The sequence below is a fragment of the Condylura cristata genome, unplaced genomic scaffold (assembly GCF_000260355.1).
Source record: "Condylura cristata isolate star-nosed mole 26May11 unplaced genomic scaffold, ConCri1.0 scaffold00029, whole genome shotgun sequence".
Lineage (NCBI taxonomy): Eukaryota > Metazoa > Chordata > Mammalia > Eulipotyphla > Talpidae > Condylura > Condylura cristata.
In genome coordinates this window covers 915919-930678 of record NW_004567130.1, presented here as the reverse complement: position 1 = coordinate 930678, position 14760 = coordinate 915919, and the positions used below count along the sequence as shown (strand labels likewise).

The 14760-nt window shown below is 49.5% G+C and overlaps 1 protein-coding gene across 2 annotated transcripts; it reads right to left on the bottom strand.

Moving 5' to 3' along the window:
• Positions 1–53: 53 nt before the first annotated feature.
• Positions 54–13954, bottom strand: DDX55 (DEAD (Asp-Glu-Ala-Asp) box polypeptide 55). Of its 2 annotated transcripts, XM_004690821.2 has the most exons (14): positions 13824–13954; positions 12049–12099; positions 11880–11966; positions 11064–11155; positions 10924–10986; positions 8687–8836; positions 6933–7122; positions 5700–5782; positions 3612–3743; positions 2854–2946; positions 2200–2314; positions 1598–1766; positions 983–1275; positions 54–734 (listed from the first exon to the last, which is right to left on the bottom strand). In XM_004690821.2, the coding sequence occupies exons 1-14, from the start codon at positions 13929–13931 to the stop codon at positions 558–560; spliced, it is 1803 nt and encodes a 600-aa protein (XP_004690878.1). In that variant the 5' UTR covers positions 13932–13954; the 3' UTR covers positions 54–557. The 2 variants fall into 2 exon arrangements, with proteins under 2 accessions (XP_004690878.1, XP_012586551.1); XM_012731097.1 differs by lacking the exon at positions 54–734 and having other exon boundaries at positions 1135–1259.
• Between the last annotated feature and the right edge of the window lie 806 nt (positions 13955–14760).

Genomic DNA, 14760 nt, shown 5'->3' with positions numbered 1-14760 from the left:
CCCAGACACACTGGCCGCCGTGCAAGGGCACTGCGCACCCTACTCACACACTTGAGACACAGTCACCTAGAAGAACACTGTTTATTCAAAAGGCAGGATCTTTTCCAGAACATAGTTTGTTGCTTCTGCTTTTCAAATACTCAACAATAAAACAGCACTGAGGGCTATTCTTAGAAAAGACCTAGATATATCATCCACCCTCTGCCTGGGTAAGGACACCAGAGCAAGATCAGGGGCCTTGAATCTGACAAAGCTAAAGTTGAATGTACTCCAGTATCCTTGTATTAAAAACGTATAATAAGACAGCCACAAAAAAAAAATGAGCTCTGTAAAAATAAGTGACCCATTTCACCCCAACAATGTCCCATTTTCTTGTTATACTTCAAGGCTTGCAGTAAAACATTCCTGAATATGCAGTCCCCATCACTTCAGTCTGAAAGAATGGCTCCTCTTAGGGTCTGCTGAGTGACCAGCAAGAGCCAACAGGGACAGTCTGCTGAGCGGGGCCAGAAGAGACAGACATTCCTGCACACTTGTGCTCTCCCTGCAGCCTGGAGTCAGCAGGCATCTTCCAAGTCTGACACGGCAAGGTCTGCTGTTTTGATGGTCCTTTTGCCACTTGTTAACAACCCCCTCTCAAACTCTTCTTCAGTAATTTTGCCTTTCTTAAACTTCTTCAAGAGTCTTGTGTCATTAAGAAGTTCCTCCATGTCTTCATCTTCAATATCAGAACCCTAAGTGCAGAAGAGAACAACAAACTACTCAATTTCTCAGCAACAGTGTTTTAAGCAAAACCAGCGATTTTTAATCAGGAACTACTCTCTCAGATTAGCTTCTGCAAATACAGCCTGTTCCCAGCCCAAGTCTCCAATATAATGCAGAAATTTGAGCAACCCACACAATTCCTATGAACAGATACAATAAAATCTGTTCTGAATTCTAAGTTGGACATTGAAGTAATAAAGAAAACTGAAAACATTACCTCTTCCCGTTTCCTTTTTTCATTCATTTTTTTCTTCTTTTCCTTTTTGGCTTTTTGCTTTGACCACGCTTTATTTTTTATAAATTTTTTTCTTCCTTCATTTTCTGTCTTTTCTTTCCTCCTCTGTTCCAGTAGTTTCTGCCTCTGCTTCTCTCTGGTTTTATCTTTAAATTGAATGGTGTCTGTGTCAACATCCACAGGCACAAAGTCTGAAAACTGCTTCCCTCTCAGTTCCGGCATCTTGGGCATCCTCAGCAGGGCGAAACCTCGAGCAAGACTAGCAAAATCAAGGTCTGATTAAACCAAAACATCAGAGTTAGCACACCCAGGCTAGGAGGAGGGACAACCAGTGGAAGACTCCTAACTGTAACGTTTCCTAACCAACTGATCTAGTGACTTCACTGTGATGGGTTTTGAAAAATACATAAAATAATTACATTTTTACTTCAAAGCAATTCTCAGCAGCCAGTTTATTCTGTCTACTTAGATCCTGGGAAGACCTACTTCTAAATCTTTAGAAACATGCCTAACATTTTTATAAGACAAAGCAGTTAAGTACTTGAAAGGTGTGAACCCCTGAAGGTGGAGACACATCACATGAGAAGTCTGACTCACCCTTCAGTCTGAAGATGAGGCTGCATTCGTGCTTCGCATAGGCCTGGACATACGACACAAATGCTTTCATGCCTTTTTCAAATACAGCTCTGTCAGCCAAGGCCATGGACTTGAGCTTTGGAAGGAGGTCGACTGTGTTTCTTTGGAGTTTCATCTCCTGCAGGGGGCACTGTGGAGAGACCACATTCCCACCTCACCTCAAGTTACCCCCCATAACAATGCCAACAAAACCAGAGCAGAACAAATCTTTTTCAGAGACCCCGAAGTCAAATTCAACTCAAATACTAGCATAAATTTTTTTTGAAAGTATTTTAAGTTTTTGGGAAAAAAATTACAAATTGTTTTAATCAGGCTTTATACACCACTCCTAACTTCTAGTTGGAAGAAGGCAATGCTAAATCCATGTTCCCAAGTAACAAGACAGCTGGGGCCATTCAGTAGCTGCTTCACAGCCTCAAAGCCAGCCAGGTCCCTGCACTTACAGCACCAGCCTGGCCTTGTGAGCTTGTGATCCCTCATCTGAGTTCCAGAATGACTGCCCAGGACGAACTTTTCCAACCACCCCATTACCAGGCATTCTATCTTAAGAGAAAACAGCTTACTTTTTGGTTAATTGCAAGGAAATTGATGTAGGACTCTTCCATGGGAAGGAGAAACACCAGCGCGCTGCCCCCACGGCCGATGCGGGCAGTGCGGCCACAGCGATGCACGAAGGCACTGTGAACACAGGGTGAGCATGAGGCCACTGTGCGAGTCATTGCGCGGAGCATGGGCCTCCAGCCCTGCAGCTGAGCCATCTGCAATGGCCACAGTTCAGCCCACACACCAGACAGGGCCTGGCTGATGACCCACAGTCCTGGAAGACTATTTGGAAACAATGCAAAGTCTAACAAATAACGTGACCTGTGAGCCCTCTACCAAGAGGTGTCCATCTAATACTACTGGGGGCCCACATCTAAGGCATCCCCTGGCTTTAGCAGCATGACACATGTTTACCTTGAGGAGGATAATTTAAAATTGTATACATGGTATTAGGTAATGTTTTCCTGTAGAGATCTTGTGCATTTCTGTAAGAACTTTAAGAAGTACTTGAAAATAGCTCTAATCACTGCACAATATCATGATTGATATCCTAATGATATGTACAGGTCTGTTTCTTCTAATTAAAACAAATGTTTTGGAAACATGTTCACCTTCCTCAGGTTCACATCCCGTCAACCTAGGCTCCTAGGCAGAGAGGACCTAACGCACAGTACCTGGCGCTGCTGGGAGGGTCATACTGCAAGACCCAGTTTACTTCAGGGATGTCTATTCCACGGGCCATCACGTCGGTGCACACCAAAATCCCACTGGAAAATAAAAAGACACCACTGTCATGGCCATAGCTACCCTTACTGATCTCGGTAACGACACCAATAACACATGTCTATCTGGAATAACTATTTCTGTTTGGAACAAAATAAAGTATAAATGGGTATAATCCTTTGCAACTAAGTGATAAATGAGTGCTTCCCTCCCAGACAGCAGTGCAGCAGCACTACCACTGTATCAAAGAGTAATTCAGCAGAGCCAGGCACAATGATTAAGAAAACAGGTAAGTACTGATCAAATTCACAACCACACCCTGGTCAGGAACAGACCCCACATTCCTCCCCACTGCCACCACCTGACAGCCGCAAGCCAGGGTTAATGCCCTTGGGGCTATATGTACCTGTCCTACAGTTATCAGAATCTGAACTGATCAGGTACTGGGCCAGAAGCCAGGGAGCCCTGGAGTAAACACAACTGACAGCTTCCTGTTCCTAAGACACCTAAAATCTAGCAAAGAAGTCAACTGGTGAGCACAGAAGTCAGTCCAGCAAGCAAAGTAATGGGGTCAGGACCAAGCCACAGCTCTGAGCTTGCTTGATGCAGAGAAAATGGGAGAGGTGGGTTAGAGAAGAAAGAGGGATCTGGGCAGAGGAAACACAAAGAAGGTGGAGAGACAGAAGGACCTGAAACCAAGCAGCCCCACCTCTGCAATCCGCGGAACTCCATGAAGATCTTATTGCGCTTGTATTTCATCTTTCCATGAATGCACATTATCTTCACGTTCTTCACTAGGCCCTCCAGAGCCTTCCCGTAGTATTCCACACAGGCACAGGTACTGCATGGGGACAGAGGGCTCAAGAGTGGCCAGAGTGGGCCCTCTGTGGGGACTGGGAGGAGGGTGGGAAGCACCAGCACCACTATCCTGGCCACAACCTAATCCTCTTGGGAGAATGCAGAGAATGGCTCTGAATACCAGTTATGGCTGAGCTGTACACCTGAAGCCCTTACAGCCAAGGAGAAGCCAATCATCTGATTTCTGGTCAAGATTTCTCAAGGTTCTCCTCCTTTCTAAAGATGTTCTGCAGGCCCTCCCAGGTGGCGCAACAGGTTAGGATGTAGCACTGCAAGCTAGCTGCAGCCACTTCGTTGAGAGTTCAATCCCCACCCCAGAGGTGATCCACATGGCGCGGCAGACCTCTCCTGACCCGCCTGCTGCTCCCCTCAGCAGTGTGCTTTGTCAATCTGCCTGTTCTGCTCCCCACTCTGTCTCTGGTTGAATTCTCTCACCACCCCAGCACCTCTGGCCCGTACCCCAGTTCTATATGCATAAATAAATAAATCTTAAAAAAAAAAAAAGTTCTGCAAAGGCATTCTTCCTGGCCCCATGAAAACTAATTAAGGTGCAGGAGTCATTCACATCAAAAACAGTAACATCTTAGATGTAAACAGTCCTAAAAAGTTTCAAAACACTCTTGCTTCCTTTTGGGGGAACTGCATTTTCCCCCAGGGCTCACAGGTTAGCCTCCATTAGAACAGTCAGATTCTCTCAAGGGGGCCAGACTAGAGGTAAGCCCTGAAGTGACAGCCCATCTATTTCTACCCCCGAGTTTTCTAGGGCTCCCCAGTCCCATTTTTCCGAAAGGCTGAGCACTCAACTTCCCCTCTGGGCCTGAGTTTCCTACAGAGCACCCTGACAAAGAGCCTGCCCTTATCCCGCCCCGCTTTATTTGGAGGAGCACCCATGTGATGATCCCAGATGAATGACCTCGAGCTCCGAGCAACAACAGGCAAAGTTAGCATTTCCCCACCCCACCCCAGGCCCAGGGTTGCCCGTGGGGCTGACGCCTCTACTTCAAACCCCCAGCTCAGGACCTGTGTGACTGCCACCAGATGCCTCCCTACGCCATTAGTCCCCTCAATACACAGGCTGTTGCACACTCTGAGAGTTGTACCCCACAGGTCCTAACAGCAATCTCCCTGGTCTTGAAATCAAATTAGTGACTGGGCCAGAACAGGAGTGGAAATTCAAGCCTGGGCAGCTAGTTGAGTACAAGGTTTAGAAAAAAAGTTCCAACTTAGTGCATGAGCAGTACATTTCTAACTGTGGATCAATACAGTTAATAAGTATTATTGTTGGTATAACAGATGGAAAAGAATTTTTTTTTTTTTGGTATTACCAAAAAATACCATGGTGGGTATATATAAAAGAAAAAATCATAGCCCAAAAAGGCAATTTGTGCCCGCATGTTCTGACGACAACACCCCAGTGCAGACACAGAGGTGACCAAACACCTTCCCAGCCACTCCCTCCGCAGCTGCCCCACTGCGGAAGCTGGCAGAGCTGTGCGCTCACTTTCTCCTCCTCTCCTAAGGGAGAATGACCCTCTTTTGGCCCTTAAAATGTAAACTAAAGCCAGCAGGCGGGGTTTGCTCTCTGATACTAAGCAGACACAGAGAAGCTGACACCACCTGAGTCTCCCTCCCTCCGCCTCTGCTCCTGTATCTGTTCTCAATGCAGGCGTGACTGATGTCACAGCAATCCTCTGAAAACTGAGGTGACACACAGGAGGGAAAGGAAAAGTCCACTGCAGAGTGCCACCACGCCAGTGGGAAGGGCCAGCTCCTTGCTGCTCTGCCCGGGAGGGAACAAGCCCAGTGCTGAGCCAGAGGCTGGGTTTCAGTTCCCTGCAGCCAGAAGCACTGGCAGGAGACCCAACCTGGAAGTTCTGAGGCACGTTCTGCTCATTCTGGGTGGGGGAGCCAGACTCTCCTCAGAGCACAAAGGGTTTACCTGAAGAAGATGAGGTGTTTCTCCTGCTTATGGTTTCGAAGAAAATGAACCAGCTGGTTGAATTTTTCATCCGCCTTACAGACCTATAAAGTGGGAAGGAAAACTTAACAGACATACTCACTGACAGTAGCAACCCCCACAGCTATTTTCAGTTTTGGCTCTAAAGTTAAGGAATCTAATTTCCTCAAAGAACAGGACAGAATTTAATCAGAAAAGTGACCCATCTACTTAGCTAAGAGCAAGTGCTGCCCAGGGGGAAAGCTCATCCTCTTAAGTCACAACATCATGTAGCTGTGATAATTACGGTCATTGAACACAGACTCCCAGGTCCCAGGATGCTGACAGCACCGAGCCGGCTGCACTGCCACCTCCAGGGTGGCCTCGTGAAATGCAGATTCTTGGCCACAGCATATGGATTCTGATTCCAACGGTGTAGCAGTATACCCAGAACCTAAGCTAAGTTCCAGGAGAGCCAAAACCTCAGCCAAATTCAGAAAGCACAGCCTCAAGTTGAATGCAAGTTTCCAGAAAGCAATGTATATTTTATTTGAAAAGTCCTCCTGGGGTAGAGACTAGTCTATTAATTACACAATTAAATGCTCTACTCAGGCCTCTATAAAGTTGGAGACACTGACACCCCTGAAGGCACTCCCCATCTTTACCAAAACCTAGCCATTGAGTGAAATTCTGATAGTGCCTCAGAGCCACAGGAGGCCCAGAGTTAAGCTGATGGGCACTGCGCGCTGAGCACACACCTCAACACCTCCACCTGCACTCATCGGTTCATCCTCACACAGTCCTACAAGTGGAGGCCTCCTGGGGCCTCTGTTTTGCAGGTGACAGACTGTGGTAGTCCAATTAGTACAGGACAGAGCCAGAATGCACCCAGGCTGTCTTCCTCCAGGGGCACGCTCAATGCTCCCACAATGGCAGGGCTCTGCCTCCACCTAAACCAGCCTCCCTAACCTCGCTTGGCCCAGCCTTGGCAGAGCCATCAGCTCCCCTTCAGATGAGCCTGCTTGTTTCTAGCAACTTCTCCAGGCACCCAAGCAAGCTCCCGATTTACAGACTCGTTCTGGCCAGCAGCCAACTTCACAGCCCAGAGCACCAAGGACTCGCTGTCTGAAAGCAGGGACTGCTCCTGAACATGTTGTGCGTTCTAAAAGGCGACAGGTTTGCCAAATACAGTCAGTGTCCTCAGAGCCCAGTCATCACTTCTACTACATCACTCACCATGTAGTGGTTCTCCAGGCGGGAGGGGGTTTTCTGGGTGCTGCTGGCTGCCACACCCTTCTCCTTCACTGAGATGCGCACGGGGTTCCGGAGACCAGCCCGCACCAGGTTCTCCACCTCCTGTGTCTGCGTAGCGGAGAAAAGGCCCGTTCTCCTCTGCTTTGGCAAAAACTCCAGGATAGTGTTTATACTGAAAAAGAGGGCTCCATGTTAACGCCTCTCAGAACCACACCGTTGTTAACTGGTGTTTTATACATCTAAACAGGTACATCAACATGCATGAGAAGCCATCACAGCTCTCACAGTAGATAAAACTGGAGGGAAGGTAACAGGCGACTTTGTTGTCCTCTCACTTTCCCAAGGTGTCTCCAATATAAGCAGATAATTAAACTTCCAATGGGGGAAAGAGGGACTGTTAAAAGTGAGTGAAATTAAGATATAAAGTGCCTTGAGACAAAAAACCATGGAACTGTTTACTTCACATGGCTGTCATATCTACACATACATATACATATATGAGAATTACATCCAGTGATGCAGTCTACTAAAAAAGAAACACAAAAACTTGAAAAGAAATCATGCAGGAGGGCCCTCCCTGGTGGCACAACAGGTGAAAGCACAGTCAGTACTACAAAGCTAGCCACAGCCGCTTTAGCACAAGTTCGACCCCTGGCCAGAGAAGTGACCGGCATGGAACAGCAGACTGTCTCACCACAGCAGTGTACTTCGTCAGTTTGCCTGTTCTGCTCCCCACTCTATCTCTGGTGAATACTCTCACCACCCCTACACAGAGCCTGTACTCCAGCTCTGTATGCATAAATAAATACATCTTTTTAAAAACTCATGAAGAAAAGTGCACCTAAGGGTCAAAGGCCTTCTTCCCCTGTCCATACTGGGTGCCACCCGCCCACCTGCCCTCTTCCTTTCCCCCACTGCTGACCAATCCTCAGTCAACACCAAGGGTTTTCTAGAGCTAAAAAGCCCCACTGGCCTCTAGGTGCTCGCTCTGACCTGGTGACATGCATCACCTGACAGGTATCAAGTGCTGCCACAGTGGATGTGGCAGACAGGAAACCATCTCAGCCCACCACCTGCCAGCCTACACCGGCTGTATACAGGCATCATCACACCCCGTGCTGCTGTCTGCCAAGAATAAAGAATGCTTTGGGCAAGTACAGGCCTGCCAACATGGAAGACACCACAGGAAGTGGAGCCACAGGTAGTAAAAGTGATGATGACACTGGCCTCTCTGGCTTAGAGGGACGTGAAGAAGCAGAAAGGCTAGAATGCCTGGTACGGGCCAAAGCCAAGAAAGCCCCAGACCCACATGGTTGCTAATCCACCCATCTTAGATATGGAACCCTGAGCTGACGAGACAGGGCCGGAATAGAGTGTGTCCAAGCAGACATGGGTTAGGCTTCGTCTGGCTTCAGTGGGTATGGAATCAGAAGCCTCAAGTACAGAGTGTGACTGAGGACGACCAGGTGGGCACAGACGGGCTGGAGGAGCAGACCACTGCTTTTGAGGACATGGACACCAAGATCTAAGATCCAATATGGATCCTGCCCTCACAAAAAGCCAGAAAAAAAAAAAATCAAAGAGAAGAACAGCAATGCACATCATGTGCTAGGACACGAGGCTCAAGCAAACGTAATGGTCTGAAACGGAAAGGCAGCCATGATATGAAGAAGACTCCAAGCTGGCCCCTTTTCTTCCAGGGTCTCCCAGAGTCTATGAAGCCAAAAAGCCAGTACCTTGCCTCAAACCCCATGTCCAGAAGTCTGTCTGCTTCATCCAGCACCAGAACATCCAGGGACCGCACACAGCTGGCCAGGTCCAAGCCCTCCATCTTCCTTCGGAACATGTCCTCCAGGCGGCCAGGGGTCGCCACCACAATGTTTCCACTGCAAAAACCAAGTCAACACTCACTGCACCCATAGGAGCGAGCTTTGTAATGAGCAGCTTTGACTGTACCTTCATAAAGAGTCAATACTTCCTGAGTGCTCGCCACGTCCCAGTTATAGGCTGAGTTGACAAGTCATGGAGGGATTATTCATGGTTCCTTGTATCGACATTTGAGGCCCCTCAAGTCATCTAAACTCCAGTGAAAAGAGATGCTGGGAGTGGGTGGTAGAGCTTGAGGCAGGAAAAGCACAGGCTTTGAGGGAGACCTAAGTGGACTTCACGCTAAGGCCCGAGTTGGGGGGCTGGTCAGCACACTCGGCCCTTCCACTTCGGTGACATTATATCAGTATGCAACCACAGCCTTCACCTTAGAGGCACCTGCAGTATCGAGGAGAGCAGTCAGGACAGAGGGCGTGGCCTCAAAGCTCAAACAGTTACCATCTGGTCCTTTAAGAAAAGGGGCTTGCTCTCACCGCCCCTGCACCTCTGGCCTGTACCCCAGTTCTGTATGTACAAATAAATAATTAAAAAAAATTAAAAAAAAAAGAAAAGGGGCTTGCTGACTAGAGCCAAGTTACTCAACTGCTTTAACTCATGTGTAAAATGACACTGAACAGATTTAGCAGTGATTTTATGTAACACTGGCAAACTGACAGACAAAAGGCCAAATATGACCTCCACAGATTGGCTGGCTGGCAAGCCATTTTTCTTAAAATGTTAATGACATGCCAGACACTGAAAAACTTGGCAGAAAAACACACAGAAATTTTGAATTCCATAGTCTTTTTTAAAAATTCACAATCTGGGCCCTCCCTGGTGGTGCAATACTGTGAATCTATCTGCAGCCACTGCAACACAAGTTCCATCCCAGCCAGGGGGCGACCCTCATGGCGTGGCAGACCTGTCCTGCCTGCTGCTCCCTCAGCAGAGCATTTCAGTCAATCCAACTGTTCTGCTCCCTACTCTGTCTTGTGAATCCTCACACCTCTGGCCTAGTACCCCAGTTCTTGTATGCATAAATAAATAAATCTTTAAAAAAAAATTCACAATCTGGCCTCCCTGGTGGTGCAAGGGGTTAAAATGCAGTGCTATGAAGCTATCCGTGGCCACTGCAGCCTGAATCCAATTCAGGCCAGGAACGTGATCCACATGGCACAGCAGACCTCTCCTGTCTCACTCACTGCTCCCCTCAGCAGTGTGTTTTAGTTGATCTGTCTGTTCTGCTCTCCACTGTCTCTGGAGAATCCTCTCATCCTATCCCTCGTCCACACACCTCTGGCCTGTACCCTAGTTCTTGTATGCATAAATAAATCTTTTTTTAAAAAAAATTCACAATCTGCCATGACTGAGCCCAGAGTCCCGAAAGGCAACCACAGCTGAAGAGGCAGTTCCCTCACTCCCCTCCACACCCTCTGAGCCCTGCAAGAGCTGGCACTTGAGACCCATCAGCTCATCTTGTAGCTGGGACGTGGTGAGCACTCTCTTTACGAAGGTACAGTCAAAGCCGCTCACTACGAACCTCGCTCTTAGGAGACTGAGGACGTCACCACATACAGATACCAGTGTTGGTAAGATCCCGCTATGCACTCAGCAGTGTGCCCAGTGTCCAGGAGGACCAGAGACTCATAGGCACTCCAAGAGTGACTGATGATTGGCAAACTCCACATGAGATGCAGGTTGGGACAATCTCAAGCCTCACCTGTTTTGGAGGTATTCACTAGGGTGTGAGGCCTCAGGGAGATGCCAGGCAGACAGTGGCATCTGCGCATGTGGCACTCAGGGTCAAAACAGAGGGACGAGCCCATTTAGGAGCCAGAGTGGGAAAAGAAAGGCACTTAAATCCCATCTTCCTCCTGAGAAAGTGGGGGAGCCACATCCTATCTCACTTCACAGCAGGAAGACTCCAGGGAAAGGCTGTTCATCTGGCTGTGTGAGAAGGAGTGGGAGAGCAAAGTTTCAGGTTGGCCTGGAGAAAAGACCTTTTTAGGAGGAAGAGGGGAGTTTCCAGCCAGGTCTAGATCATATATCAATTGCTCTTGGCTAGTGCCAGAAGCAAGCAAAGAGGAGCTGAGACCAGCAAACTCACCCATGTTCCTTAAACCTGGCAACATCGTCAGCTGGATTCCGGCCTCCAATCCAGAGAATCTGACTATAACAAGAAACAGGGCTGTGAGTGCACGGGGCAGGACACCAGGCCAGGGTTCCCGAGGTGACTTACCCACTTACCGGAATTGGGGGAAGGGCTTAGTGAAATGTGCCAAGACCTCATCTATCTGCACAGCCAGCTCCCGCGTAGGTGTGATAATGATGGCTCCCACCTGCCCGCAGAGAGGACACTAAGCAGTTCCAAGGTTGTACAAGGCCCAACACACACACCCGTACCCTGCACCACACACAGGCACAGTCCAGGCCAGTTGCGCTCCCTGGCTGTGCATACCAACCACTGTGATTTATAGTCAATGCTCATTATTCACAGCTGTTGTGTCCTATGACTTGGCCACAAACTCAGGGTCAGCAAATGGGACCCTGCTCTGGAGGAATATACGGGATTAGGGTCCTACCAGCCTCTGGTCACAACCCTTTTACCAAGAGATCAGTACAGCACCATTTTAATGTGTTTCTGCCTAAAGACACCTTATTTGATACAGTGGACTCATTAACATTAAATTTGTGACCAACAGCCTTGCTGTTCCTCCCTGAAAGAAGCTCATGGAATATGCTTCTGTGATAAGCCTCTGACAGAAAGCCCATGCCCCCACCTTCCTGTGCTCGGGAAAAACAAAGAACTTGGCAGCGAGAAGCCTGAGAGAGGGACCCTGTTCAGTGTGGGCACTGCAAACAGACATCAGGGTGTCGCCTGTTCAAAGGCAACTGGGAACGTAAGCACAGACTGGGGAACACTTAGTAAGCCTTAACAAGTAGGCAAATTCACAAACACAGACTCACCAGTCATGAGGACACTTTTTTCACACTTCTGATCAGCTTCTTGATCGACTGAACTCACAATGACCAAGTAAAAAAAAGTCACTTAGCTTTCCTCACCTGATTCTTTTTTAACTTCTCTTCCCTTCTCAGAAGAATTTCCAGGATGGGGATGACAAAGGCTAGTGTTTTGCCACTCCCCGTGACCTGCAAAGGGGGAAGTAGCACTGGTTGGCAGCTTGTTTTGGAGGGAAAGCATGAGGACAGGCTGCAACGGCCAGGTACTCACCGCTTCTGCCGCGACATCTTTGTTCTTCATGAACAGAGGGATGGTTGCAGACTAGAGAGAGAGATAGCAAAGTACCATTAGACATGATCCCACAGCTGTGGCCACAGTCCTGGGATGCACAGTGGCCCCAGTGGCCTCCAGCAGGAAGCGGACTCTGAGCAGGGTCGCCAAGGTCCCCGAACAGACTGGCACACAGGTATGTGACCTGGTCTGCATAGCCGGCAGGAAGAAAGGTGAGCTAAACAGGGAACTGGGAGTCCTGAGTTCTTAGTACTGCCTTGCCAATTTTCTCTAGATTGCCAACTCTGGTAGCAGATGTGGGTCTCCTTGACATTGATCTATCAAAGGCACGGCACACAGCATTGCCAACTTTACCTTCAGCCTTGCCTGCTTCCTCTACCTCTCTCCTAGGGTTCTTGTGGACATCTCAACTCAACATTCCCAACATTTCTCTTGATTTTCCCTCTGAAACCTTTAACCTGCTCTCCCTCCTTCCCACCTTCCTCATCTCAGTAAGTGGTACTGCCACCCACACAGCTGCTAAGGACAGACACCTCAGTGCCGTGCCTCTAGATTCATCTCTTATCACCTCCACATCCGGTCCCTCAGTAACCCAACCCTTTCTCAAACTTGACTTTTCAAAATCCAATGCTTCCTCTCTGCTTCAAGCCACTAGCATCTCACTCAACAGTGGCCTTCTAACTGACCTTGCTTCTACTCTTCCCCATCAAAAGCCCGTTCTCTACACAGCAGTCACTTCACCCTAGGATGCTCTCCATATAAGATGGGATCTCCCCAGTTAGAAAAAAATCCAAGCTACTCCACGGTTCAGCACCTGATTTGTTCCTCCCTTATACCGCCCAGGGTGTTCCAGCTACAAAGGCCCTTCTTTCTGTTCCTGCAACTCAAATCCAACCTGGAGGCATTTGCACTGGCATTTCCCTCTGCCAGAACATCCTGGCCCCAGTCATCACACAGCCTGCTCATCCAGATATCAGCTCAATGATTCAATGACACCTCAGAGGTACCTTCCCTAATGTCACACCTTGCCTCCTCTCCTGGACCTTGTCACTGTTGCATCAGTCTGTTTCAATTCCTTCAAAGAAAACAACTGTCACCAGGTAAAATGTTTGCTGCCCTCTTTTCTCCCTCAGCCACCTTAGAATATAAGGCCAACAATGAGTGGCAACTAATACTGTAAAATCCCCAGAACCAAGAATACCTAACAAAGTATGTCCACAACAGATACCTCTTGACTAAATGAATACACTAAGCTAGGACATTTTACTGAGCCCATATGGTAATAACAACAGAAGGCACCACTTTTTGAGCTCCCATAATGAGTCCCAAACTGTCCTATGGTAGGTTAATGCCATTTTCCACGTTCCATACGGAAGGGAAACGAAGCTCAGTAACGTTAAGACATTTGCCCGAGGTCGCACAGCTAGAGGGGCAGGGGCAGGATCTGAACTGGCGCGGAAGCCCCCAATCACCCAAGGGCGGGCAGAGGTGAGTGAAGACCCTGGCCCGAGTGCGCGGCCGCCTGGAGTCCCCACCAAGCTCGGTCACTGACCAGTGAGCCGTCCCTGGAGTCCGGCGGCGTGGCGACCACCCTGAGGCTAACGGGAGATGTGCTAGGCCCAGGGTCGAATGCACATCTCACACGCACCCGCCTTAGCGAACCGAAGCAAGCCCGGGCCTGCTCTCCCCGGCCGGCCTGCTCTCCCAGGCCGCCGGGCATGGAAGTCCCACCTCACCCGCGACAGCGCCAGTACCTGCACCGGCGTCATGTGCGGGAAACCCAGCTCCCGCAGCGACCCCAGCACCCGTGGGTGCAGCCTCACGGGCAACGACTCCCAGGACCCCTCCGTCACGTGCTCCATGGCTCGCCCCGCCGCCGCCACAGCCCGCGGGCGTCTACCAGGGGAGCCGCCAGCGAGCACTTCCGCTTCCGTCAGCCGAGCGGGCCGGCCGGCAACTGGGCTTGCGCGGCCGAGTTCCGGGAAGCTGGGAAGGTGCGCGCGGCGGGAGGCGGGAAAACCGACGGTGGGAGAGATGGAGCGGGCTGCGGCGGCGGCCGGGCAGGGGACCCTAGCCGCCCTGCGCCGACTCAGCTCGGGGCGCCTCCGCGACCGAGCGGGCTTGGCGACGAAGGGGATCTGCCCGACTACCCCACTTTCTGCCTCTTGGAGGCAGGTGGCAGCAGAACTCCGCCTAAGGCCAACGGGCCGGGAGAACTGAGCAGAAGTGTCGGGATCCCAGGTTAGAATCCTTTCGGGGTGGAACTCCAAACCCCGCACGCTATGCATACTGTTTACTATACATCCGAGGACGTCATGGCCAAGAGTTCAAGTGTTCGCCACTGGCCTGGACCAGTCATTTGCCTGCGCACATTCATTCAGCAAACATCTACCGATCACTGCAGAGGTGTGTCTGGGAGTTCGGGTCTTCGGCAGCGGGCGTGGTTGCTCCATCGGGCCTTTCAACTGACTTCTTGGACTGCCTTCCTTCCCTAATCATTAAAGCTTACCCTGATTTTCCACCATAGCGCGTCTATCAATATGCCATAATTTACTCTTTTGAGGTTCATCTCGCCCACTGGACTTTCCCCTGTACCTTTTATCCCAGTAGTTACAGCAGGTATAGCAGCTCAAATATTTCGGAGATGGATAAATGGAAATAGTATCAGTGCAGACTGGTGAGATCAAACCA

What these genes read in the sequence shown, in the direction of transcription:
- DDX55 (XM_004690821.2), bottom strand. Translation starts at nt 13,931, where the DNA reads ATGGAGCACGTGACGGAGGGGTCCTGGGAGTCGTTGCCCGTGAGGCTG. An exon ending in GAGTTCCGCGGATTGCAGAG is followed by an intron (nt 2,947 to 3,611) that starts GTGGGGCTGCTT and finishes TTTATTTTCCAG; the next exon opens with TGGGATTTTGGTGTGCACCG. An exon ending in TCCTTGCAATTAACCAAAAA is followed by an intron (nt 1,767 to 2,199) that starts GTAAGCTGTTTT and finishes GTCTCTCCACAG; the next exon opens with TGCCCCCTGCAGGAGATGAA.